Source organism: Grampus griseus (genome assembly GCF_964374135.1).
Source record: "Grampus griseus genome assembly, chromosome: 5".
In the NCBI taxonomy this organism is placed as follows: domain Eukaryota; kingdom Metazoa; phylum Chordata; class Mammalia; order Artiodactyla; family Delphinidae; genus Grampus; species Grampus griseus.
Window position 1 is genome coordinate 138,328,774 of NC_138998.1, and position 27,349 is coordinate 138,356,122.

General features: G+C 47.8%; 1 protein-coding gene across 2 annotated transcripts in view; it reads right to left on the minus strand.

Moving 5' to 3' along the window:
* Nucleotides 1-7,176: 7,176 nt before the first annotated feature.
* Nucleotides 7,177-27,349, minus strand: part of DSCAM (DS cell adhesion molecule) — a gene marked incomplete at both ends in the record, with an annotated part of 752,893 nt that continues 732,720 nt past the window's right edge. The window contains 3 exons of one of the 2 annotated variants that reach the window (XM_082655382.1): nucleotides 7,177-7,529; nucleotides 24,892-25,194; nucleotides 26,680-26,877. In XM_082655382.1, coding sequence (XP_082511508.1) covers nucleotides 7,177-7,529; nucleotides 24,892-25,194; nucleotides 26,680-26,877 — 854 coding nt within the window. Of the gene's footprint in view, nucleotides 7,530-24,875; nucleotides 25,195-26,679; nucleotides 26,878-27,349 lie in introns of both variants that reach the window. The other variant, XM_082655383.1, reaches the window with a different exon arrangement.

A 27,349-nucleotide genomic window follows, 5' to 3' on the forward strand; every position in this document is an offset into this window, starting at 1 on the left:
ACAGGGCAAAGTGTGAGCCAATAAGAGACAGGATTAGTGAACGTGGGGAGAGGAGTGTAGTGGGTTGGCTAGTGGAGCCAAGCATCGGGGTAGGGGTTCAAGAGGAAGGGGAGCCAGGAACAGTGGGGCCACATGTGGTCATCAGTATCCTGTAGGTGGATCTTGAGGTTCTCATGGGACATCTGAACGGAGATGTCAGGAGGCTGTTGGACGTGGACTGGATGCTCAGGGCAGAAGTTCAGCTGAAGACACATATTTAGGAATCAGCAGACCACAGATGGGAACTCATGCTGAGGTGGCAGGTGAGATACTAAAACTGCCCAGGATGACAAACAAATGCACAAGAGAGGGTGGGAACTCTGGGAACAGACACATTTGAAAGGAGCTTTGGAGAATGAGGACCTTGACAATGACATTGAGAAGAATTAGCCCAAAGAGCCGAAGACCCAGAAACCAGGAAGAAGACAATTTCTCCAAAGGCTTCAGAAGAGGTTGACTGGATGAAAGCTGCCAAGGGACCACGGGATCCGGCCACAAGGAAGTCATCTGTGGTGTCCAGGAGAGCAGCTTTAGGGGAAAGAGTAGATGGGAGAAAAAGGTGGTGAAGCAGTGTGAGCACAGGACACACGTCTTCAAGATGGTGCACTGGGAGGGGAGGGGGGCAGGGGGCAGTGTCTACAGTGAGTGGAAGCAGAAGTAGAGGTTTCTTTTTTCTCCGTGGGAAAGATTTGAGTATATTTCCATGTGAATATGAGTGGGCGGAGGGGGGGTGAGGGTCTTGTAAAGGTGGAGAGGTTGGGATCCAGAGTACAGATGGGGGAGTGAGCTGTGGGTGGGAGGTGGGCAAGAGTAAGGAAAGGTGTGGGTTTGGAAGAGTTTGGGGTGCACACAGGAAAAGGAAGACATGCCTCCTCGATGCGCTCCGTTTCTTTGCTTGTTTGCCTGCTGAGAGCAGGAGAGGAGTGGGTTGGGGAGGGGAGGGGGTCCTGAAGTGTTAGCCTGCTCCATGCAGAGCTGGGTTAGCATCAGAGGTGCTGGCCTCGTAGGAGCCTCAGCTGCTCCACCCCAGCTCACATTTGCATGAGTGCCGGGTCGATGTACCTGTCGGCCCAGGTGTTATGGAGGACCAGTGGCCCAGGGGACGGAGTGCCATGCCCACCAAGGACAGGTCACCAGCCTTTTCCCCCACACAGCAAGAACAACAAAAATCACTTTTCTGCTGACTCTCACAAGGGTTACTAACACAAACCTAGAAATCTGCTGAATGTGATGTTTCGGAAGAGCCTACCTCAAGAGAAGTTTTTATTTAGAAGGGCCTGAGGGAAGGTCGGTCTTTTCAACGCCAGTATTTGAGATTTTAAGCAGCATGCAGTGACGTCTCCATGACCTGAAACCTTCAAATAACTGAGTTGTTTCTTTACCTTCCCCCCCACCCAAGATAAAGAGCAAACACATAATTAGCCTAATTGAAGAGTTTATTAAAAAGGTTAAATCTGTCTTGTACCCCGGGATCATGGACACTTAGAGCATCTTTTTTTGTATTCGACGACACATCTGCATCTGCACCTACATTCACTTCACAAGCATCATTTAAAAACATTGACCATTTTTCACTGATGCCTAAAAAAGGGTACAAAAAAGTGCATGAGATGCAGCCCTCATCCCTCACACACACTTCCGAGGAGCTCAGATATTTACTCAATAAGGTTGACACCGAGAAGGATCATCTCCTTGTTGAAACTTAAGGGTTTTAGGGATCTTCTGGTCCAATCAGGTCTACCAGATGGCCAAGCATGCGATCTCCTGGTGAGTTCCCAGAAGGGTCAGTGTCAGAGCCAAGCCTGTCAGTGTTCTTGCTGTTACACCACATGCCTTGCTGACACCAAATCCTCCTAAGATTCGACATAATTAAACAAACACAATTTTCCATAGTGGGCAGAACAGGCAAAAGAGGCAGGCCAGCAGACAAGCACATCTTGAGAACAGTCTTTGAAATGGATGGACTCTGGAGGGTTTTCCAGTTGGATCAGAGCCATAAGAATGTCCCCTTCTGGGAGCTCTGGGAGCCCTTGTTGGAAGCATCTTCATTATACTTGGCTTGATGCAAAAGACTCCTACTCCTCCTAAAGGAAAGAAAGGCACCTTGATGGTGAGGGTTAACTCCCTCATAAGTGGGCTGAATGTCATTCACTAAGATCCACTAAACTGAAGATCATGAAAGAGTTGAAAAGGGAAGGTAAGTAGTTTCAGTGGGACAGGAATGTTCTCTTGTCAGGTGGCTAAGCCATCAGAGGAATAGGTACAGCGTTGGGCTAACATTTCCTTGAAATTCAATCGGTTCAAATGTATGCACCTTTACTTGGCTTGTCCTTGGCTTTGTCCCAGCAGAGTGCATCTCTTGAGACTGTCATCAGGTCACCTTCCTGGGCAATGGCAGAGCAACCTCTCACGTTGGATGGGGAGACAGGTGCTGGAGGTTGTTGGCATGGCGTATGGGTGTGTCTGATGTGTGTGGTGCCGAGTGTGGGCACAGGGGTTGCACAGAGAATTGTACTCTTGTTCAGGGCAAGGATCCTCATTTTCCACCTACCTGGGGGCTGGATGCAGGGTCAGCACCCAGCACCATCACTTCCCTAGCTCAGAAGTCACCACCTTATAAGACACTTATAATTGCATACCTAGAAACAGGAAGCGTCTTTTAAAGAGACTGCTAACGTATTTCTCCATAGCGTGGCAAGAGGAGGTCCCCTCTATTTAGGGAGGCACTGAGCCTTTAGGGAAACCTCAGAAGGTGAGAGATTGAGGCAAAAGCTGAATTAACTCTTTGAGAGCAGAACACAGCACAGTTGGAAATGCCATCTTCCCTCTGATCATGATGCCCGGGTAGACCTGGTACTCACCCAGGTGCTGGTCCGACCCCAGGCCCTGCTATCCTCGAGGACCCTTCTCAGTATCTTCCCCAGACATAAATATGAATGTATATCCCAGTTGTTTTTTTCTCCAAGGAAGGGCTATCTCTTTGAGGCAGAGCACAGCCTCTCTGGGGAGGCATGATGCCAGAAAGGATAAACATTGCCTTTTCTCCCTATAGATGGTTTGAAGATTCTGGGACACAAAGAGCTTTCTGGCTTTGCCAAGCTTGTCTTGGGAGATGAAACATGTACCCCTTGCCAGGTGCTCAAAGTGACTTTTCCCAAGTTTTTTCTCGTTCTTTCTGAAAAGTGAGAGATTGAGAAGAGGAAAGAAAAAAAATTCCTATCAAACTGTAAAAATGTGTAAGTGGATCACACCCAGAAGTCTAAGCTGTAACTAGTCCTGCCAGAGAGTGGAGGAGGGGCTGGCGCTGCCAGGTCTAATTACTGTCAAGAGCAGTAGAGGGGCTCAGATCTTTACCATACTCGAATGGTAATGGGTTGGCCTCCAGCGTTCCATGGATGCTAGCAGAGACTCAGCATGATGTTACTCATGGCCCAGCAGTCGGCATGAGTGCCACGTTCCCATCGGCCCCCCTGCGCCCCCAGGCCCATGGGTGATGAAGAGCAGCTAGGTGGCCCTTGCGCACTTAGCGGGTTTGTGTCACAGCTGAGGAACCCTGAGCTTAGGAAACCCACCCATTTGTTTCCAACTGAACAAATATTTATAAGATGCCTACTATGGGCCAGCTTCTTCTGTTCTAAGAACTGGGGATGCAATGGACAGGACAAAGAGTTCTGCCCTCATGGAGCCGACATTCCAGTGAGAGAAGACAGATAATGAACGGTAGCCATGATAAATAAGCAAATTATGCAGGCAGTTAGAAGATGTTAAGGATATGGATAGAGAGCACAGAAGGTATAGGGGCACAGGAACGCCAGGAGAGGGACAGAATGTGGTGTTACATAGGGTATTCAGGGAGGGCTTCAATGAGAAGATGAACCGTCTGCCTCTGTTTGACAGGTCATTTTGGGCCAATGGGTGGAAAAGAAACGTGGAGCTCAAGACCCTTGGATATTAAATTGTTGACACAATCTTCCCAGGTGACCTTCCAAGAGCTGATGATATTCTCTGAGTCACATCCTTTGGACAAAGATGCCATTTGAATGTGGACATACTGTGAGCTCTCTTTAAACCTCTGCAGAATAGGTGACTATAATGAACCAGTCCTCGGATTCCTGGTCCCAGTCCAGTGCCTGGAGGCTGCACACACTGTCTACCGTTGCTGGAAATAGATGTACAGAGTTCACCACTTTTCTGGAAGGCCTCAGCCATTTCCTTAAAAGTCACATGAAGATTTTGGCATATGAGGAATCAACGTCCCAGGTTAGAGGGATCTTTCCTGGTGGTGATCTACCACTTATTTTAAAAGCAGATTAAGCAACAGTGTGTTTTCTTTGTCTTAAGATATTATCGAGATTCTCTGAGCGATCAGATTTAAGACCATCTCGCTCTTCCATCTCTCCCCACCTCCCTTCTCCAGCCTCTTCTCTTTGTGGGTAGCACAGCAGAGGTGGGTACCAGGCAGTGACCCAGGTGGAAGCACTGGGGTTCCCGTGGGTGTGCACGTGCTCAGTGCTGTACCCTGGCTGTGCAGCAACAGAAGACCTTGCTCACTTTCGGAAGGAGAACGTCTTTCAGGCTGCCAGCCAGGTGGATGCCTCAGAGGAAACCCAGTCCGTTGACCCAATAACGATTGTCCATTGACCCTAGAGTTTTTTGGCTGGAGGATAAAGAATTTATCTGAGCTTCGCCACTCCAAGCTACATCAATCTGGCTGCAGACTTAGGCTAGTAAGGTGACCTGTGGAAGGCATTATAAATCAGATTAGAGATGGGGAGAAGTCCAGAGGAAAATGATCACTCCTCTCAATAATGGACTTTTTAATCCACAGAGACCCCTTTCATCTGAGTCTCTTTGTAGATATTAACACCAGGCCCCTACCTGAGGGGTAGGGTGAACTTTTTGATACAGTGCTTATGTGTTGAACTCATTTTAATGAGCATTTCCAAGGCAGTATTATTGAAAGCAATCCATTCCAGAGGCAGACATGATGTGGAATTTTTTATTTTTGCACATCTTGAGATAAAAAATTTTTTAAAATGTAAACTTCTAAGTTTAGGGGATATAGTAAGTTTTAGGTTGATGAACAATAGACCTTTAATTTTACTTTTTCCCAGAAAGTAGCATTTCATTTCTTTGAATTAAAAAAAAAAAAGCAGTCTGTGAGAGTCTGTGAAGATGCCAACAACAAACTGTCAACATGGGTTAAAGTTTGAAACCACGGCAAGAAACAAGCATTTCGCATCCAGGAAGTCACCTAATGTCAGGGCCAGCAGGCGGTCCTGATGTGGTCCTGGATCTGCTCTGCAGACGCTCGGTATCACTGAATCTAAGTAGGCAAATGGGCTTGCCTGGAAAGTAAATGGAAGGAAGGAATGATGGAAAAGATGGAGGGAAGAAGGGAAGGAGAGAAGGAAGGAGAGAAGGAAGGAAAGAGGGAGGGACAGAAGGACAGAGGAGGCAGAATAGGAAAGAAATTTCTGAACATGTTCTCAGATGGCAATGGCTGACACCAGCCTAGGCTGGTGGCTTAAAGGGGAGCCTGTAGAGAGTATTAAGGGAGTGGAAGTATTTGTACAGTCTGCTACCTTGGCAACTGAGCAGCTCCGGTCATTCGACCAAGTTTTCTGGTCAATGCTAAACCTCTGACATGAGACCTAAGAGAGGCTGGAATGGGGAGTTGGGGGGGGTGCTTTCTAAGGTGTACTATGTAACGGTCATGGGAAGGAGAACACAATTCATACTATTTAAGAATAAGTGCTCTGCTAGGATAAGCCACATGGAAAATAATATACACTGAGAGGAAGAAAAAGAAAGATTTCAGAGGAGCATCACTTACTCTTGACTCGTTTTCTCTGGGTGCAGAGGAGTGAGTCAGAGACACAGACCCTAAGATGGTCTACTGCACGTTTAGATACTGGTTATGGTGGTGGCAGGACAGGTCCCTGAGGACAGGGTGCACAGACTTCTCCTGGTCCAACCTTCCTGCCTCCAGTGAGCTGGGGCTGACGGTGGGACTCTAGAGTAGGGGTCTGCAAACTTTTTCTGGAAAAAGCCAGATGGTGAATCGTTCCAGCTTTGCTGGCCCTACCATCTCTGTTGTCACTACTCAACTCTGCCATCATGGCATGAAACAGCCATGGACTAAACGCACATGGTGTGCATGGCTGTGTTCCAATAAAACTTTATAGATAAATACAGCAGTGGGCTGGATTTGTCCCGTGGGTCATAGTTTTCTGACCCCTAGTCCAGCTAGAGGACCAGGTGTCGTTGGGAGGCAAAGAGCAGAGCATATGAAAGGGCTTAGAATACCTGGCCAGCCCCTCATTAAAACTCAGACCTGCTGCATCTTCTGTGTCTCTCCCCTCTATCCTGGGGAAGTCAGACTCTCAGAATCCTGGCTGGTTTATTAACTTGGGGCCTTGATTCAGCCCTGGTGTTTGCAAACACAAGCACCCCTAGGAAGGAGGACCCAGCAATCAATAGGAGACAAGAGAAGTAGACATCGAAATAAAGGCAGACCACCTTTTCTTTTTTATTTCACTTAGACAAAATGCAAAGAGTGTCTCATTAACTTAAAAAATAAACAAAAAAGAAAACCAAATTGATTCCCCCCACCCCTTCACTGACGGCACTCATCCTAAGTAACAACAGAAGGAGGTCAAATCAAGGACCCAATTTCTAATGGGAAAGAAAGGTGTGCAAACATGACTAACGTTTCCCCCGGTCCCCAAATCAAGGTTCCTTTTAAATTCACAAAGAAGGTAATTTTTTTTTCCTGTTTTCTTTCTTGAATCTTGTGTGATAGAACTTCCAGTCAGAAGGTTGAATGTGTCCCCCATGCACATTGTAGAAAATCAGTAAAAATGCAATAGCCCGTGAAGATCATAAAACTGGACTTCTTTCCCAAAAAGTCAGATGCCCAGGCAGATGGAGCTCACACTCAGACAGAAAAAAAGCAGGAGAGTCTTTGCACTGTCTGTGGTTTTTTTCAGTATTTTCTCTCTCTCTCTCTTTTTTTTTTTTAATATATTTTGGCAATTTTCTTTCATTATAAATATTGGAATTCTGTAAAAAAAAGGTAGCTTTGATTGAATTTTTTAAACCGTATTTACAACCGCTGTCCAGTCATGCCGTTGGTTATACCAGGGTGTAGGACTTGGTGTAGGGATTGCTGCCTTTCAAATGGCCCCGAGAGTCCAGCAGGGATTCCTGGGAGCTGCTCATCTTGGCTGCCTGTCCCAGCTCCACCCCCTCCCGCTGAGGTAATGTGGCCACGGCCCCCTGCTGCCACTGCTGTCCGTCCCTCGTGGAGGCCGTGGAGGAGGCAGCCTCCATGGGGATGGGCTCGAGGACCGGGGGGCGTTTCAGGGTCCGACTTTTCTGGGGCTCCAAGCATGCCTGCCCTAAACTCGGGTCCCTGCTGGCGCCTGGACCACTTCGATTCAACAAGAAGTCCATTCGAAGGTATGGAGGCAAGTGGATGAGGTCACCTGCAAGGAAACACAGAGGGTTAGGTGGGCTCTTCACTTGGTCAGCAGGTGCTGGCTGGCCCTGTGCCCATGCGACGGGCCACTCAGGGTATTATAGGTGGGAATGTCTCCACACCTGGGCACGCTTCCCGAGACCCCTGGTCAGAGCCCCTGCAAAGGCATCATCCTCAGGCCTCCTCCACCAGGCACAGGGAGAGCTGGCTTTCCTATGACTTGTTCACTTAAGCTCTTAAATGTTATACTTTCACCAGAGAAGTAGAGGTAACAAGATTCTTGGAAACCCCACCATGGGAAACACCAGAGGCAACCGCACATGCGGGGTATAAACGGTGATGGGCTGAACCCTGGATGCAGTGGACAGTGGTCGGGAGAGTGCAGGGTTTGAGGAGGGAGACAGGGATGCAGAGCAAAGAATGATGGAGTCTCAGCACTTCCACGGAACTGTGTGACCTTGGCTGTCACTTCTGTGATTGCTTTTGGTGGAATCCTTACCAGGCTTTGCCTGCCTGTTAAACTGCTTGTGTCTCTTTCGGCCAGTGCCGTGTAGACAAAGAGGAACAGCTTAGACCGAGTATCAGGGTTTCTACTTCCTTCTCAGGATCACTCATTTGGCTTCTATGATGCCAGGGAAATGCACCCTCTTCAAGAGAACCCACTGTGGGGAGAGAGGTTAGTGGACAGAATCCATTTCCCCACCCCCCCGCCCCGCCCCAACGCAGAGGCCACCTGTCCTCTGGGCTGCTCCCAGCACTGCCTGACACGACAGGTTTCCGTGATGACAATCCCCACCTGATGTGGGATTTCTCAATGAGGGGTTTGCTCAGGGCTTCCCCATCACCCGGCTGCAGAGTCCTCAGCAGTGCACCACAGCAGAGGGTCTTCCTGCCCACCCTTTCCTTCCCTTCCTCCTGTCACAGGATTCACACCTGTGTCTTGGTCTGTGGGCCCTCCTTGCCTGCTTCTGCTGTAATGGAGCAGGACCCTGTTTCTGGAACAGACACCAGCCATGTCCTCCACCTGTTTCTTGTTTGCAGAAAAACTTTAGCCTCCTAGGCCCTCCCCAAGTTCTAAAGAATAAATTTAATCAGAGAAATAAGAAGATGCAGAAACAAAGGACAATAGTCAAGGAAGACAAAATAACAATAGTTTAGTCATTAAACAAAGTCAAGGATCTTTAGTTCCTCCTCAAGGTCTATAGAGAACATTCTGAGCCACATCCTTTGAGCTGTTCTGTAGATACTGAAACCCCACCAGTTGGAAGGAGTTAACTGCATGCTGCCCACCAGCAGGAAATCCCAGACCGGTTGAAACCAGAAGGTTGATGATGTTGACTCCCAATTACCTCACCACCAACCAATCAGAAGAATGTCTGTGAATTGATCATGACCCCCACCACCCTCTCCTCAGCACGTAGCCCCTTTTTCTTTTCCCTATAAAATTTCTGAGCAAAGCCTGAGAATGGGGAGTTGGTTCTTTGGGACATGAGTCCACCTTTTCCACAGGACTGCCAGCTTCCTCAATAAAGCTGTCTCTCCTTTTACCCAACATCTGTTTCTCAGTGTTGGATTATTGAGCAATGAGTGGCTGAACCTGAATTCAGTAATACTGCTCCCTCTTTTTATCTTTATTCTTTACAAGAATCCCCCCACCCCCCATCCCCACCACCAAATCCCTTGCAGGTCTAATCTGTTTTGGCATCTGATTCTTGGAAAACCTGAACTGGCACAGCTGCCATCACCATCAACTACAGCAATTGTTCTTTTGAAGTTCAACTGTGACCTCTATTTGCCACATTCCATGGTTTCTTCTTGGTCCTCACCCTACTTGTACCACCTACAACATTTTGTGCTGTTGATCTTTTTGTTTTTGAAACTCTCAGCTTCCACAGCACTTTGCTCTCCCAGAGCTCTTCCTACATCTCTGACTGCGACTTGTTACTCTCCTTTCCTGGACCCTGTCCTCCATCCACCCTCTAAGACAGGGTTTTCCCAGTGCCCTGTGCTCAGCCCTCTCTTGGAGGCTCAGCACTCACCTCATCTCGTTATAGCTCACATCCATCTTTTCCATTTTGCTCTCTTTCCTGAGTTCTAGACTTGAATTTCACATGCTTTGCTAGATATTTCCACATGAATGTCCATCACGAATTTTATTTTATATTTTGTATTTATTTATTTTTTAAACATCTTTATTGGAGTATAATTGCTTTACCATGTTGTATTAGTTTATGCTGTATAACAAAGTGAATCAGCTATGTGTATACATATATCCCAAAATCCCCTCCCTCTTGCGTCTCCCTCCCACCCTCCCTACCCCACCCCTCTAGGTGGTCACAAAGCGCCGAGCTGATTTCCCTGTGCTATGCAGCTACTTCCCACTAGCTATCTATTTTACATTTGGTAGTATATATATGTCAATGCCACTCTCTCACTTGATCCCAGCTTACCCTTCCCCCTCCCTGTGTCCTCAAGTTCATTCTCTATGTCTGCATCTTTATTCCTGTCCTGCCCCTAGGTTTGTTAGAACCTTTTAAAAATGTTTTTATTTTTTAGATTCCATATATATGTGTTAGCATACAGTATTTGTTTTTCACTTTCTGACTTACTTCACTCTGTGAAGTACAGACTCTAGATCTATTCACCTCACTACAAATAACTCAATTTCATTTCTTTTTATGGCTGAGTAATATTCCAGTGTATATATGTGCCACGTCTTCTTTATCCATTCATCTGTCGATGGACACTTAGGTTGTTCCATGTTCTGGCTATTGTAAATAGTGTTTCAGGGAACACTGTGGTACATGACTCTTTTTGAATTATGGTTTTCTCAGGGTATATGCCCAGCAGTGGGATTGCTGGGTCATATGGTAGTTCTATTTTTAGTTTTTTAAGGAACCTCCATATTGTTCTCCATAGTGGCTGTATCAATTTAAATTCCCACAAAGAGTGCAAGAGGGTTCCCTTTTCTCCACACCCTCTCCAGTATTTATTGTTTGTAGATTTTTTGATGATGGCCATTCTGACTGGTGTGAGGTGATACCTCATTCAGACTACAAAGCTACAGTAAACAAGACAGTATGGTACTGGCACAAAAAAAGAAATACAGATCAATGGAACAGGATAGAAAGCCCAGAGATAAACCGACGCATATATGGTTACCTTATCTTTGATAAAGGAGGCAAGAATATACAATGGAGAAAAGACATCCTCTTCAATAAGTGGTGCTGGGAAAACTGGACAGCTACATGTAAAAGAATGAAATTAGAACACTCCCCGACACCATATACAAAAATAAACTCAAAATGGATTAAAGACCTAAATGTAAAGCCAGACACTATAAAACTCTTAGAGGAAAACATAGGCAGAACACTCTAAGATATAAATCACAGCAAGATCCTTTTTGACCCACCTCCTAGAGAAGTGGAAATAAAAACAAAAATAAACAAATGGGACCTAATGAAACTTAAAAGCCTTTGCACAGCAAAGGAAACCATAAACAAGATGAAAAGACAACCCTCAGAATGGGAGAAAATATTTGCAAATGATGTAACTGACAAAGGACTAATCTCCAAAATATACAAGCAGCTCATGCAGCTCAATATCAAACAACAAACAACCCAATCCAAAAATGGGCAGAAGACCTAAATAGACTTTTCTCCAGTGCAGATATACAGACTGCCAACAAACACATGAAAGGATGCTCAGCATCACTAATCATTAGAGAAATGCACATCACGAATTTTAAAAGCCACAGTCTACAAACCCAGTTCATGAAGGCCAGCCCCTAGTCCCAAACTCATCCCCAAATGCCACTTTCTCTTTCGTGCCCACACTTTTTGTATGTCATCCTCATCTTCCCAGAAATTGATACTTGAAATCTCAGAGCCCTCATTGACACCTCCTTCTCCAGGTTAATTCTACTTGCAAAATATCTCTTGACTCCCTTTTGCTCCCATCATTATGACCCTGGTTCAAGTCTTCAATACATCTTGTGGGACCCCTAAATGCATGAACACAATTAGAGCCCAGTCACTAGACACACTTTGCAAACTACATCGCCCAGGTTTGAGCTGGACTGAAGCCCAGACCTGACCTTCCAGCAGTTTTGGAATAGACATTGTTCACTGTGTAGCCTAGTGCTTCCAACTCTTCTCACTTCGAGACGCATGCAGACAAGGGGTATTTGTGCAACACACTGGGATGAATGCAGTGGGCTCTTCCTGGCCACATTGGGGACTGAGAGGCTGGCCATCTTGGCTCACATGTAAGTCCCTCATGGCAGACCTGGTGAGCAGCTCTGATTAGAAAACGGGCTGGGGGTGTGCAGTCCTGGAGCCGAGAGACTAGGTAAGAGGATGTGCAGGTGAGTGGGCCATGACGATGGCCTGAGCATCAATGGGAAGTGAAAGAGAATGAAACTGTGAGTTGTGGAACAAGCCCAAGGAGATGGCTCCAGAACTGATGGCAGGTGGGACAGTGGGAAGGAGGGGTCAGCGATGACTCCCTTCCAGGTTTCAAGCTCAGGAAACTGGGTGGACAGCAGGACTATTCATTCATTGCACAGAACTGCCTAGGAGAAAAACCATAATTTGGTGGGAAAAGATCATGGGTTTGGTTTCAGACATGCTGAGTTTGATGTGGTCGGGGACACCCCAGAGGAGATCGTTAGTGAGCATTTTATTCTTAATAACGTATCTAAGGCATAACTCATTCCTTAACTTTCTGAATCTAAAATAACTGGCAATTCTTGTTTCTTTTGCTTCAAAATATTCCCTGCTTTCCTTATTGTTGATCATGTCTTCCTCAGCCAGCCCCTTGGTGGGATCTTGGAACCTCCTGTGCCAGGCAGGGCTGCCATTAGCTGGTGGTTGCGCTAACAAAGCAGTGAAGCTGTGTGCGGTTAGACAGTGACTTAGACCCCAGAACCTTCGAAATTCAAGTTTACTCACTGAAAGAGAATAACCATTTAAAGAGAAGGGAGAGACTACTCAATGGTATAGGAGAACTAGAAACAAAATCAAGACAGGCTGAAAAATTACTGGAAAATGCATTTTGCACAGTTTAAATGAGCATAAGAATTTTCAAAATGCTTTGAGTTTTCTTAAGAGTCCCCCCAACCCCCCAATAAGAGAAATGATGACCTTATTTTGGGGAGATTTACCATGTTGATTTCTGAGACCTTGCATTACATTGTCATGTTACTTGGTATTTATGATGCAAGAATCCACTTAGCATTTTCCCACTGGCTTTCTCAGGATGTCTTTATCCCAAGAAGTGATGGTGACTAATTATACGTTTTCATTAATATTTTTCAGCCTGTGTTCCACTAAAACAATACCTTGGTTTTGGCTCACTGAAATCAAAGGCACTTTGATTCAACATTGGCTTCATACAGTGAACTGGATCAAAGGAAAGCCCAATAATAAATTCCTTGATGATAAATTGGCCACGACACTCTTACAGAAAGAAATGATGTAATTTCGCATTCTTGTGAAATGAGTTTTGTAACTTGATGTATCTGGACTTTAGCTTAGAAAAAATGGTGGCATGAAGTTTACCATTATAGATGCTAATGTTGAAGGTAGATATTGCTATGTGTATTAGCTTTAGTCCCGAAAAATAAAAGTATTTAATTTTAAAAAATGAAACTCTATGTCCCTAATGCCTTTTATGATGGTATTGAAAATTCTTCGTCTTCCTTTCTGGTAGTGGATGTATTCTTTAACCTTCTCTATTGGGGGTTAAATTATTTGCAAACAAATATCATGAAAGCATTAACAGAGCTGTCATTAAAAACAAAAACTGGAACAATTCTTTTGTAGCACGAAGAATAATTTTTTGCATGTGAATCAACGCACCCTAATGGATCAGTTTTGAAATCTGTGGATTTTTATATATCCAATTTCCTAAAAGTGATTATCTGTCTTCATTCCAAGAGTCCAGATTAATTGGCTCTTTTATTTATTTACATAACTAATATTATCTTAAAAATCATTTTGTTCAAGTACTTGAGAAAATGTGGAAGGCATTTACCTCCAGGGTTCTTTTAAAATGTAGGTCAAGAGTGCCTTATGCTGTTTCTGACACCCAACTAAATCTTGAGCACTTGGCATATTTGTAATGCTTTGTCACAGATTCACAAATGACTCTCCATCCCAGCAACTCCCCTTTGAACAAACAGCGCTTATTAAACCCCTAAAAAGCAACAGCATCTTGGTCCCAGCTGGACTGAGGGATGCTCAGGTGCCAGATTGGATGGAACGAATGTGTCTGCAATCAAAAGACAAACCCATGATACCTTCAGGGTTGCCACTTTAGATGTAGTGATCAAGGTAGCTGGAAAAGATTGGTGAGCACTGGAAATCCTTAATAATGAAAACAGCTCAGCACCACATCCCTATATACAAGGACTTCTGTGTTTGCTTATCGCAGGCCTGCTAAGCATCTCTGAATAGTCAGTATCTCCGAGAGATCCAGTTTTTCAGGCAAAGCTTGATTAAGTTGTGTGATGCTCTAATTAGCTCCTTTTGACAGTGTGTGTTTTCTGATTAGCACCCCAAGTAGCCCTTTCAACTGTGTGAATGACGTAAGTGAGCTCTCTTAATAGTTCATGCGCTGACGCAGACGAAAGCACCAGAGTGATCGGTGGGGAGCGCTGTTTATTAAAGGCACTTTATGGCCATTAAAACCCACCTCTTTTGCTAGTCCCAGTACCAGTTAGGAAACTGGATTCTCTAAGCGTCCGTCCACTTTTATGTTCTGCAGACGTCTCTACATGCCCAGACAACCATGCGCTTATGACTCCAGACAGAGAGAAATAAAATGGGAAACTATCATGACAATCTAGACACCCACGCACCTGCTTTTCTTAACCTCCCGGCCCTCCATCTGGCCGGCCGTTTCACATGGGATAAACTAAACAACGCTTCTAACGGTGGTGATTAAGAGTGGAAGTCTGGACGACATTGCCTGCATTTTAATCTGACAGGTATAAGTCTGGGCTCAGTTTCCTCACTCATAAAATGGGAACAGAGCAGAATCGACCACAGAGGGTTATAATGAGGGTTTAATTAGATAATGCAGGTGAAAGATTTCCTGTCAGACATCTCCCTTTCCAGAGGGTCTGAAGTTATGGGGCTGGAGATCTGACAGGGGAACGGTTCAGGCACTCTTCTTTTACCTTAGTGTCTGTCTTTTGTGGGTTGAGTAGTGTCCCCTCAAAAGATAGGTCCATATCTCAACCCTTGGGGTCTGTGAATGTGACCTGATTTGGAGAAGGGTTTTTGTTGATGTCATTAAGTAAAGGATCTTGAGATGAGATCACCTGAATTTAAGGTGAGCCCTAAATCCTATGATATGTGTCCTCATTTAAAAAAAAAAAAAAAAAAAAAACAGAGGGAGATTTGAGACATAAAGAAGGGAGACGGCCATGTGACGATGAGGCAGAGGTTGGAGTGATGGGGTCACGACCCAAGGAACACTTGGAGCCACCAGAAGCTGGAAGAGAGAAGGAAGGGACTCTTCTCTAGAATTCCTGGAGGGAGCACAACCTCACGGACACGTTGATCTCGGACTTCTGTCCGCCCAGAAGAGAGAATATGTTTCTGTTGTTTTAAGCCACCTAGTTTGCGGTAATTTGGCATAGAGGCCACAGGACCCTAATACAGAGGTCCTTTCTTCCTGTCTGGGATGGGCTGGGGGTGTCACAGGAAACCTCTTTGAACATTTCTCCTGTGTGGAACAGTCTCTGCTCCCATCCACCAATGAGAGGAGGGGTTTTCTCTTTAATGATCAGTAACAGCAGCCGGCACGCTTGTGGTTTACGCTGTCCCCACGCTGTGCCCTGAGCTCACAGCAGCCCCTCTGTGGGCTCTCCTATGAGCCATCCTTCCTTCTCTGCCAAGGTCAAGCCAGAGTCACTTCTCCCAGGTCCCCGGCTCCCTGGGGAAGTGGACAGGTGTCCAGCTGGCACCCAAAGACCCCCTCAGGGCTGGATTGGAGGTGGCTTTTCCGGATTCCCCCCAGGAGGGAGCCGAAGCCTCCTGAGTGCATCTGTCTCCACGGGCCTTCTCGGTTCCCCGCTGCCCAGCCCTCCCCAGCCCACCCTCCCAGAACACTTGACCCCCACCAGGCTCCGTGGAGCAACCCCCCCACCCCGAAGTGAATCCACCCCAGCCCTCTGGAGTTTCCATTTGAAAGCGGCAGTGACCCAGGAGAAGTCGAGGGGTCTCCTTTGCTTTGAACTCCAGAGTCACCTGTGTCAGGTGCACATGCCCTTGGCATCCTGGTGTGTAAACCCGCCACTGCCCCCAACCCGGGTGGAGCCTGGCCCGGCCTGGGTGCAGATTCCAGGAAACCAGGGCCTCCAGACGGACATTGGAGCTGACATCCTCAGTGATAACTTCCCCTCTTGCTTTCCTCCGGCTACCTCTCCACTTTGTCTCTCCCTCTTTCTAGCTTGGTTTCCTTTGTGCTGAACCTTTCACCCATGAAGTAGAAGGCATGGGGAGGGGGTAAAGCACAGACAGTGCAGGTGCGAGAGGGTCGGGAGACGGCCGAGTGCAGTGCAGGGGCCAGGGCACCAGTGTCGAGTGTGTGTGTGCGTGTGTGTGTGTCTCTGTGTGTGTGCATGTGCACGTGTGATGGAAAGACAGAGATGGGAAGGAAAATCGGAGGGGAAGGCCACACACAGAAAAGGCAAGTGGAGGCACATAGGAGGAAAGGACAGAGTCAGGCAGACGGCCCCGGGGCTCACCCTCTGAAAGCTGGGAGGGAAAGGACCTGGGGACCCCAGCACTCCCTTCCTTGCCTTCCATCTGCCCTGTTCACCTGCCTGCCTGTACTTCCAGCCCTTCTAGCACCTTCCCAGACACCTAAACCCTGTGAGCTACCTCCCCAAACCCAGAGGAACCCACGGGGGCTGAGTCCCGCCTGCGCCTTGCAGGCTCTCTCCACCCACCGGCTTTTGTGGGTTTTAATTGCGCATTTGTGCATCGTCAACAGTCACCCCACTGTGCTCGGCTCCCGAGGCCAAAGCCTATGATGGCCCTTGTGTCAGAGACGTGGAGGGACAGTGAGGGGTGAAGGAGGCTGGTGGGGGAAGAAAGCTCCGAGAAACTGGGCTGAGGGACTGAGCTGCTGGGCCAGCCTGGGGTCAGGTGGTGCTGAGACGGAGGGGGTGGGGCAGGGGTGAGGTGGGAGGGAGGAGGGCTGGTGGGGAGACAGAGACAGAGAGAGACAAACAGAGAGATGGGGGACAGACAGAGACAGACAGACAGAGACAGACAGACCGAGACAGAGAGGGAGACAGAGAGACAGAGACAGAGAGAGACAAACAGAGAGATAGGGGGGAGAGACAGAGACAGAGAGGGAGACAGAGAGATAGAGACAGAGAGATGGGGGAGAGAGAAAACAGAGAGGACAGAGAGAGACAGAGGGGTTCAGAGAAGCACACACCCAGAGGGAAGCACAGGGAAATCATGAAGACACAGGACCAAGAGAGATGAAAGTGAGAGACACAGCACCACACAGAGAGAAAAGCCAAGGTCACCGAGTCACAGGATGATGGCTAAGAGGACCGGGAAGCGAGCCCTGTGGGAAGGGATGTAGGTTGTAGACCATGAGCTGGCCCTCTCTCCTCGCCTGGCCTCGACAGCCCACCCGCCCCGGGCCTTGCACTCCCCGGGCATCCCCCGGCCCGTGTCTCATCAGCCCACCGCCCACAAACTGCACCCTTCACACCTGGCTGCCAGAGGAGCTCAGGCGCTGCCCTGACTCACTCCTTGAAGGACGAGAGGTGATTTAGCCTTTATTTACATGTTATGTCTTATTATTTGACATCATGGGCCATTTCTCATCCTCCTGTCACTGCCCTCTGGGGACCTTTGGTGCCACTAATATCCCTGAAAGTTCACACCAAATAAGTCAGCATCCATTTCTCTGTCGGTCCCTAACCACTTTGCTTCCTGGCGCCATGACAACTCCAGCCCTCCGGCCTTGAACTAGCATGGATTCCCCTGGCGATCCCACATCCATCAGAAAATACGAGCTCAAAGCTTGCTATCCTGCACCCAGGGGGCCTCCAAGCCCTGCTCTGCCCGACTGTGGGAAAACTGCTGTGTTAAACCTGCCTCTTTTTAGCTGAAAGCCAGAAGACACCCCCCTGCCTTCCTATCAGGAAAGCAAAACTTCCTGAACCTTCTCAATCTATTCAGACTCACATGCAACATTTGAATGCATTTTAGCTTTGGAAGGAGAATGGCAAAATCAATCCCGACTCCGAACAAGAACGGATCAATTCAGAAACCCTGTAATGGACCTGCAGTCTGTGAATCTGGCTCAGACAACGGTTCCCGCCTCTGGCCACGTGCACCCTGGGGAAAGAAAGCCTACAGTCGAGAACAGCGGTTCTCAGCTGAGGGTGATTTTGCCCTCCAGGGGGCACGTGGCAACGTCTTATGATGCCCAGGGCAGCCTCCACCACAGAGCATCACCCAACCCCAGATATTATGCGCTGCTGTTGCAAAATCCTAGCTTACATGGTCCAAGTTCCTAATTCCACGCGGATCCTGATTTCACTTTACTTTTACTTGAAAACCATCAGATTCAATCAGCATAGGGAATGGTACTCCTCTGCCTCTCCTAATCCACAAGGAATGACCTCCTCAGTTCTTTGTGGAGGGATGTAAGGGATGCATCCAATGGAACAGCAGTTAGATGGCCTGTGTCCGACCTGACCTGACTAGGGTGGTGGGCTCAGAGCAACGGGCAGGGTGTGAGTGACAGAGAGCTGAGTCTTGCCTTGAAATCCTGCCTCTGCCTCAAGTAGTTCTGTGAGCCCTTTGAGCTTTAGCTCTTTCCTTTAGCCAAGGGAAACGGGCCTGATAATTTCTAATGAAAACCTGTAATCCTGAAAGAGTCTTTCTTATGCTCTGAACCATCTCACCTGGGAAAACTGGTCCAGCACCTGTGAACTTGGAGGTGCTTGGAATTTGGGGATGAATAAGGGACAAATGAATGCATTTTGGGGAGCCTGAAATTCCAAGGCGCATTGCAATATCCTTCTTCTTCCGGCTGGGCGATTCTTTATAGTCAGCAAATGTGAGAACACTTGCACGCTTTCACAAAAAATTTATGCAGAATGAAAGTGAAGCAGGGTCCCTGTGGGCTTCAGTCTCCTCTGGGGACACAAGAAAAGGAACTTTCATCAACTTCTAACAAGGTTTTATATCTGTGCTTGGATGGAGCTGGATATTGATGTAAAGGTAAGAAGCCAAGGATGCTTACCTCGACTTCCAGCAATTTCAATAAAAACGACACAGACTTGAAACGACACTATGGCATCAAAGAGCTAGTTACAAAGGGGAGCGTGTAGTCCGCGCACACCCGAGGCCGACCAGATCTAACACTTTTCCAGTTTAATATTAATGTCAGAGCAGTAATGAAAACTTGTAAATGAACCCTTCTTGGTAAATGAATCTTCACTCGCAAACGACAACCAGGAAAAACTCTAAATAAGTAATGTGAGATGGTTATCGGAAGTCCGCGTCAGTGGATTCTATTACCATTCTTGGCTCGTACTTGGGAGGCTTCATGCATTTTTAAGGGCTCGTTGTTATTGTGATCCTACTTGCTGGTGGACTTTAAAAACTACACTGAGGTATAAAGTGGGGCTTTGAGTTTGTTGTGCTCATGATTCTTCTGAAAGAGAGTAATTCTGGATAAAAAGCAGGATTGGAAAATCTGCTCAGAAGGTAGGCGAGCTGGGAACATGTTGGGGCATTTGGAGCCCCCAGTGGGGAAGGGTCCGTGAGGGTCATGTGACACCATCAGGGACTCACACACCGAGGACCCCCAAGGAGGAGCCCTGGCTGGGGTCTTCAGCCTGTTCAACTGCGAGGCTAGCAGCCCCGGGTCAATAACCCCGCTCATCTTGACTCATCCCAAGAAGGACTAGTTCACCTGGAACGAGATGATGCCAGGCAAAGGAAATCTATGTTGGTGGAATTTAGGAGGCCAGAGAGTTGGGGTCTGGAGATCAGGGGGGTCATGACTGGTGGGGAAGGGGGGGCTGGCCTCTCAGAGCCTTGGGGGTCTTTACCCTGAAAGCAGTGGGAAGGCAAAGAAGGGATTTTTAACATGAGGGTGTTGACTGAATGACTTGAATTCTGGCTTGTTGCTTCCTAGTCTGGGAATAGGATGCTTGAGACCTTGGTCTCAAGGGTCCACACGGGACCACACTGAGAGATGCTGGTCCTTGCTGTATATTTTTTACCCTTTGTATATTTCCAGGACCTTCAGGTCACTTCTGGCTTGTGGTGACACCTCACTGGGCTGTGTGTGTGTGTGTGTGTGTGTGTGTGTGTGTGTTCGTGTGTGTGGGAGGGGGTGTCTGTCTTCCATAAGCTGGGTTTTGCCTTGTTTCTTGGACCTCCTCAATGACCCGTCTTTGGGACACTTTGTCTGCTGTCTGTGACACTATGTGCTATTCTGATAAACAAGGAGACTGTGGGAAGTGTTGGTTTAACATATTAACACTTTGATGTCTTCAGGTAATACCTGGCACGGTATTTTTACAGGGAAGATGCTCAGTAGAGATGGGTTGAACAAACAAGTGTATGACATTTGTGTTTTGACAGGGCCCTTCTGGAGATGCAGTGGACTTTCCTTCATGGTGGTGAGCCTCTCTGCGTGTCATTCACGCACTGGAATCCAGAGCCGTCTTCTGGTCACTCAGCAGGACACAGGTGGCCGTCCTGCCCCTCTGTCACAGGCCCAGGTCTCCCCCTCACTTCCACCCCCTGTAGGCTCCCCAACAATGAGAGAAGAACGGCAATATGTCCACCTAGGAAAGCAGCGAGCCGCCAATGGACTCAGCAGTCAGAGAGAATGTAGTGAGAACGAAAGAGAAAATCTCCACATAGCTGCGGCCACAGTGAAACAGCCAGAGCACGTGGCAAGGTCGGAGGAAAGCTCGGCACCTGTACCCTGTGTAGGGGGGAGGAGATGGCTAGGAAAGGCAAACGTGCTCAGGGTTCCAAGCTCGGGACCCTCAGAACAAGTCCCGCCATCGCTTTCTGTGTCTGAGGGACAGCGACAAAGAACAGACTGAATTTACAGGCCGGTCCTTAAGAAGACAGAATTGCAAATGCACATCAGAAAGGTTTGGTTTTCTAGGAGGGAGTCAGAATGAGCCCATTCGAATGTTAAGGTCTACCTAGAGCTGCGTGAATACGCGGAGATGTTGCTTCATGGCCCCGGGGGGTCTTTCTGAGTTTAAATTCTGGGGGAGTGTTTGAAAGTCTGCACCTTTCAAACACAGCTTGGATGGAAGGAAACTCTTCCTGTGCTGTGGATGCCAAGCTCATTGCTGTCTGCCGGCCTTTATCTCTGCTCTTCCCTCCGCGTGGACCCGTTTCTCAGGGTCTCTGCCCGGGTCTCCCTGCCCGTCCACCACTGAGGTCTCAGCTCACGTCTCACTGCTTCTGAGAGGACTCCCCTGACCATCTTCTCCTAAGTACCTCCTGCCAGACTTTATCCCCTTCCTGGTTTACTTCCCTTCCCAGCGCTGACCATGATCTGAAACAATACTATTTGTTTACTTGATAAGTGTCTGTCTCCCCCCAGGAACATAAGCTCCTTCCAAGCGGGGTCTTCGTGGGTCCTGTCAGCCGTTGTATCCCCAGCTCCGAAAACAGGGCTAGGTGTGGAGTGGAAGCCAGAAAATACACACTGGAGGAAAGGCGGGGAGGCAGGGGGGGTGGGCGGGAAGGAGCAGGGCCATCTCTAGAAGGGTAAAGGCCAGGGGAACTCAAGCCTTGTGCGTGTGTGTCCGTGTGTGTGCACGTGTGCGTGCGTACATGACATGTGCACACGACAGCTGAGAACAAGGCCAGCCTTTGCAGGGGACGTGACCTGAGCAGAGGCTGGCTGGTCCTTCAGGTGGGAGCCCTGTCTCTCACTCCACTCTCTTCTTTCCCTTTAAACACACCCCCCCAGGGGAGCGTGAGGTATGTGATGAGTTGATCTTAAAATTAAAATCCTCAAACTGCTTCGTATAACTGGTTGTTCAGAGAACCAATAAGTTGGTGGCAAGCAACGGCCATTTCCAACCGGAAAACCTCCCCTGCATTCATCACGGCGGAGGAGCAGGGGGTCAGTGAGGTGCAGACGTTTAAGGCTGGGGTCCCAGCATCTCAGGGAGGAGATCAGAAGGGGTGGACACTTCCCGTGCTGCTGGCGGGGCCAGGCTGCATGAGGTTGCAGATTTGAAGCCTTAAATTGATTTAAGTAGCTTCCTGCCGTGGCATCTCTTGATCGCACAGGATAAGCATCATGAATAGAGAAGCAGTAGTAATCCAAGAACATCAGAAACTGGCTCCAGATGCTACCTGAAACCAAAAGTAGCTCTCGTAACCAAAGTACGAGAAGCCACCTTGGCCGAGAGGAAAAGAAGCTGTTAAATTTTCCAGCTATTTCTCAGAGGAATAGAGAGTTAGTTTGTTTGCTTTGTCTTTTGTTTTTAAAGATGGAAATAGTTTCTATTTAATAATTTCTAACCATTGTCATATTTGAACCAATCGGCCAATCTTGTCATCTTCACAATCATGATATATTCATTCATTCAATAACAGTTATTAAACACCTGCTCTACATCAGACACAGGGTTAGGTATATACATTCAATATCATTAAGCTGGTTAAAAATATTTCTTGAACACTCGCTATGCTGCCAGATATCTGCTAGACACCAGGAGAGAAATATACAGATAACGAAGACATATTTCCTATTTTCCTGCAGCCACCATCTGGCCAAATTCATTTCGCTTAGTCCTGATTTGTAGAGAATTTAAAAGCTTGGGGTTGTAAACGGAAAAAAAAAAAAAAAAGCCTCATCAGAAAAGAACTGATGGTAAGGAGAAAGATATCCAGAGATTTGGATGACTGATAGCATCTAGAAACACAAGGGAACACAGGTAAAGACTTTGGTTTGGAAGCCCTGTTCAAGGAACTGCTAATTGTGACACAGTCTCCAGTCAGCAGGATAATAAACTGTAACTTTAGGTTTTGTGCCCAGTGTTGAATTTGGTTCCATTATAAAGGAGCAACAGAAAGGCTTCCAGAAGGATGAAATATTTTTCTAAAAGCATATGAAATGTCCAGTAATAATAATACATCATTTAGAGTGGACGAAACAATGTTTGTGGGCATTAGAATTCATAAGGATTTAAAAAGTTATTCATGCCTACAGTTATAAAATCCTTTTAGTCTAAATAGCATATTATGACAATAGTACCTTGTGATCTCTCAGTTGTTCTGATGGGTCCAGGCAACAATATCATGAAAACAGTTCAAACATTTTTTTTCAATAGGAAAATCCAACATGATGAACAACAAGCCACCAAAAAGATACGCACCTTTAATGATTTCAAGACCGGCACACAGAGGACATTTAACCTAGGAGCTGGTTCTACACAAGGGGAAGCATGGCACGTATCTCAGATGGGAGCGTGATGCCTATACTTAACTGGGTGATATTGATACACAAATGAGGCGGATGCTCTCAGGGAATCAATGGCCGTGGAAGGAAAATAAACCAAAGAAGGAAGAGGGGGGAGAGTAGTACATCTGCAGACCATCATTGGAGTCACCGTGGGACCCCTGACAACAAGTCAACAAGGCGACAACAGAAGCTACAACTAATGCTGCTGACGCCTGCATCAGGCGACATACAGCTTACACAAACCCCAGATGGTGGGTGTCGATGCCATGCCCATTTTACACTTGAGCCCATTTTACAGATGAGCCAACTGCAGCCCAGCGAGACTAAACAACCTGTCCACTGGCTCATTTTCTCCTCTCTCGTCTTCCTTACTCTCGAGGTTTACAGCCACAAAATGCTATGGCATTTCTCCTACATTTGCTGCATCTGCCTTGCCAATAAATGCCAACCACAAAAAGCCCTTGAATAAAAACACCGACAAATAAAGTCTTCTCCCTGAGGAGGTAGAGAGCACGGAAATAAATGAAGCTATCGTTCTTGACACGAGGTTGGTGCGGATCTTGACTCAGTTTGGAAGATGAGTTGCTGGATAGACAATTCTTATTTTATATATCTTTATGTATTTATAAAGCTCATTTCAGCTTGGCCTTATGCCATAAAGCCCAAAGGAATCATGGGGATTTAAAATGAAGATATATTTTTGAAATAGAACCCGTAGCAGTGTTCAGAAAATGGGAAGACAAGAAATAAAACTGGATTCCACAAGAATGGATAGGCCAGTGCACAAAGTCAAGTCTTCAGACAGGTACTTCAGGGTGAAAAAGAAAAGGTGATTCTTCAGAAGAGAACTACAACCGGCTGCCGTGGTTCAGATCCAAACTAAAGACGCGTTTCATTTGCCCCGTACAATGGTTTGCACGTATCTGAGCAAACACTTGAAAAGTGTGAGTCGCCATATAACACCAAAATTTCTGAAACTCGCTCACGTGGGCCCCAGTTTCCACTCGGGATCACTGGGCAGGAGGCTGCTAGAGTCCTTTTCCCCTAGACAGTCACTCAGCTCTTGAGTTCTCCATGTCGCCATCCATCCCTTTACCCTGCCCCCCACCTTCTTCACTTACATGATCTGCCAGGCCCTGCAGGTCTTAGGGTTTGCAGCTCCCATCCACACATCCAGAATACTGCTCAAGGCAGACACCAAACTACTGGCCGACCTGACACTAGCCATTTACTGTCACTTTGGGTAACTCAGGGAAGCCAAGTGCCAAAGGCTGGCTCCCTGGTAAGACCGCTCTCCTTCTGAAACCCACAGCACAGCAGTGTTAAAACATCACCCCCATATCTTCGATACTCCTCATGTGGTGGCGATCTCCTTTTCTAGAATCTGGGCTCCCAGAGCTCTGGGGTTGCTTGAACAACAGACTATGGCAGAAGTGATGGGTCAGTTTTCAGGCCCAACCTTAAGGAACTGGCTATTTCCACTGTCTCTCTTGGGACACCGGCTCTTAGAACTGAGTCACCATGACATAAGGATGCACAAGCCACCTCGTGGAGAAACCTGTGTAGGGAGGCTGCGGCCAGCATCAACCCTCCAGGTGAGTGAGCTGTTTGGAACGCGGCTCCTCTATCCATGACTGAGCTCCCCCATCGACACGGCCGGAACCGAGAGGCGTGTCCCCACGAAGCCCTGACTCAATTTCGGACTCAAGAACGAAACAAATGATCAAGCTTTGGGGTGGTGCGTTATGCAGCGGTCACTAAACAGAAGACCCAGTGTGAATACCAACAAGGGCTTTCACAACAGACCCGTGTGACTTGGGAAGACGAGCTTCCCCGACCGCTGGTCCACACGTGTCTCGCCTCACCTGGCCGATGCGCCTTCGGAACCGCCATGTTCATCACGCGTCCTCCATCCTGAGGTTTGGGGGGAGATGCGGTGAACCTGCAGATCCCCGATTCTGAAGGGGTGCTGGAGGTCAGACTGTCTGTGTACTCATTTGTCCCTGCCGTCAACTGCTCGGACGATGTGTCTGAGATGAAGCACTCCGTGATGGTGAACTTGGCGTGCCTCAGCTGCTCTTCCATCTTGGCGTGTTCGTAGGCCCTGGCCAGTTCTTCGTAAGTGGAAGAGGCACTTTCTGTGGAGACCATGCTGCTTCGCGCTCGATCTGTGCCGTGCAAAAGAGAAAACAAGACGGGTGACGTGTCACCGTGAGGCCGCACTGACGGGTGACGTGTCACCGTGAGGCCGTACTGACGGGTGACGTGTCACCGTGAGGCCGCACTGACGGGTGACGTGTCACCGTGAGGCCGCACTGACGGGTGACGTGTCACCGTGAGGCCGCACTGACGGGTGACGTGTCACCGTGAGGCCGCACTGACTGGGTGGCGCTCTGGGCTTGTGTCTATTTCTTGCAGTCACTGGGTGGCCCGGCAGGGGTGCCTGGTCTCTGTCTGAGGACTGCCTTTGTCACTGTAAGGCCACCTTCATGATCCTCAGCCATGTGGCTCGGGGTGTCAACAGAATCTCTGGAGTCAGATGTCCCCAGCCTGGGACACTGCCATAGATCAGTAATACATCCCCTTGAAAAAATTCTGCTTTTAGTTAAGACAGCTGGGAATGCGGTGCAAATGAACTGCAGTGGCCCCTTCCCTGCCCCTGGACCACAGAGAGTCTTTCACTGGCAGGAATGATCTGAACTCTGCCCTCAGCTCCTCTGGCCTCTGTGTGGCAGGAAGACAGGATGATGGTTAGAGATGAAGATGTGACTGCACGGAACTGCTCACTAGGCCAAATGACTTCTGACCCTGGGACTCATTCTTTGTGTGTGGCACCCTTTACGGGGACCAGGAAACCTCTAGAACCATAAAAGGAGCATCTTGGGTAGAGGACTCTCTGCATTTTAAACCCACTCAAGAGTTCTGAAGTCACCTCTGTGGAACTCTGAGGTTCTTGTAAGAGGAGTAACTGCCATGAAAATAAACGTACCTGGTGACACGCCGCCTTTGAGACTATTTTTGAAGCATATCATCCAGCACAAAAGAAAATGAGGATTAAAATTTCCTACAGCTATTAAGTTTAGGTATCATTTCTTTTCAAACTTTTAGATTGGTGGGGTGGGCAACCCAGTGCTATTCTTAGGCTCTGTCTTCTCTGCAGAGTGAGATCTTGATGGTGGATGGTACGGTAGGAATGGCTTACCTTATAATCAACCCCTGTTTAATTGTCAAACGGGTCTGCCGTGTTCCCTATAGGGGGTGCTATGACCTTGTCATGTAACTTCAAGTGCAATGTCTTAATCCTGGAGATAGTAGTGGATGAGATGCCCTCAGAGTATAATCAGAATGATTGTAATCTTGAGGGAGAACAATTTAGAAATGTCTATGTCTCTCTCGGCAGGGCAGGAAGGAAAAGGAGAGGGAACCGTGTGAGTCTGAGATCCGGGATGCCTGCAAACTAGACTCCTTTGGCTCTGCTTTGCGGAATTCACTGGACCCTGGACACCGTCAATGCAGTACAGCTGTATCGGTACCTGTTAGGTAAATGGTCTAGCAATTTGAAATTGACCTTGAAAGGGAACAGGTAGGGCCCTGAAACCCAGGGTGTGGGCCCTACTTGTCCCGGGATAGAGAAGGAGGCACGCAGGCCTTACCTGTGTCTTGGGAGGGGCTGACGCTGTAACTGTCACTCTCCTTGTCCATGGACCCCGCAGCCCTGGGTGTTGGCAGCCTCCAGTCAGTGGTGAGGGTGTGTGTTGAAACGGTGGGGTGGGGTCTGTTGAGCGTCCACTGGCTGGCGTACCGGTTTCTCGCTGTGGGCCCAGCCTTCGCGTTCCTCCTGGTGGTGGGATCTGAGAAGAACCAGAACGAGGTTTGTGTCTAGGAGGGTGGTCAACCGTGATCATGGTGTTGAGTGGGGTTCTCCCGACCCAGCCCTATGATCCACTCAGCAGGGCTCATGCCTCCGGGAAGCTCTCCCTGACTACCCCTATCCAGAGTACTGGTTTCCTCTCCTCTATGTTCTGAAACATTCAGGTGATACTTCAGCACTTAAACAAGCCCTGTTGGGGAAGAATATCAGATTTGGACTCAGGACTCCAAACGGATTTGGGTCTTGCTTTTGGATCTTAATAGTTTCATGACCCCGCCTTGTATCACGTAAACTTCCTGAGAATCACCACCTTCTGTAAGAGGAGAGAGTTCAGCCAAATACGCTCTAATGTGGCTTCCTTCCTAAGTGTTACCTCGAGGTGTTGTTACAGGTTGAATTGTGTCCCCTGCAGAAAAGATACGTCCACATCCTAACCGCAGAACCTCAGATCG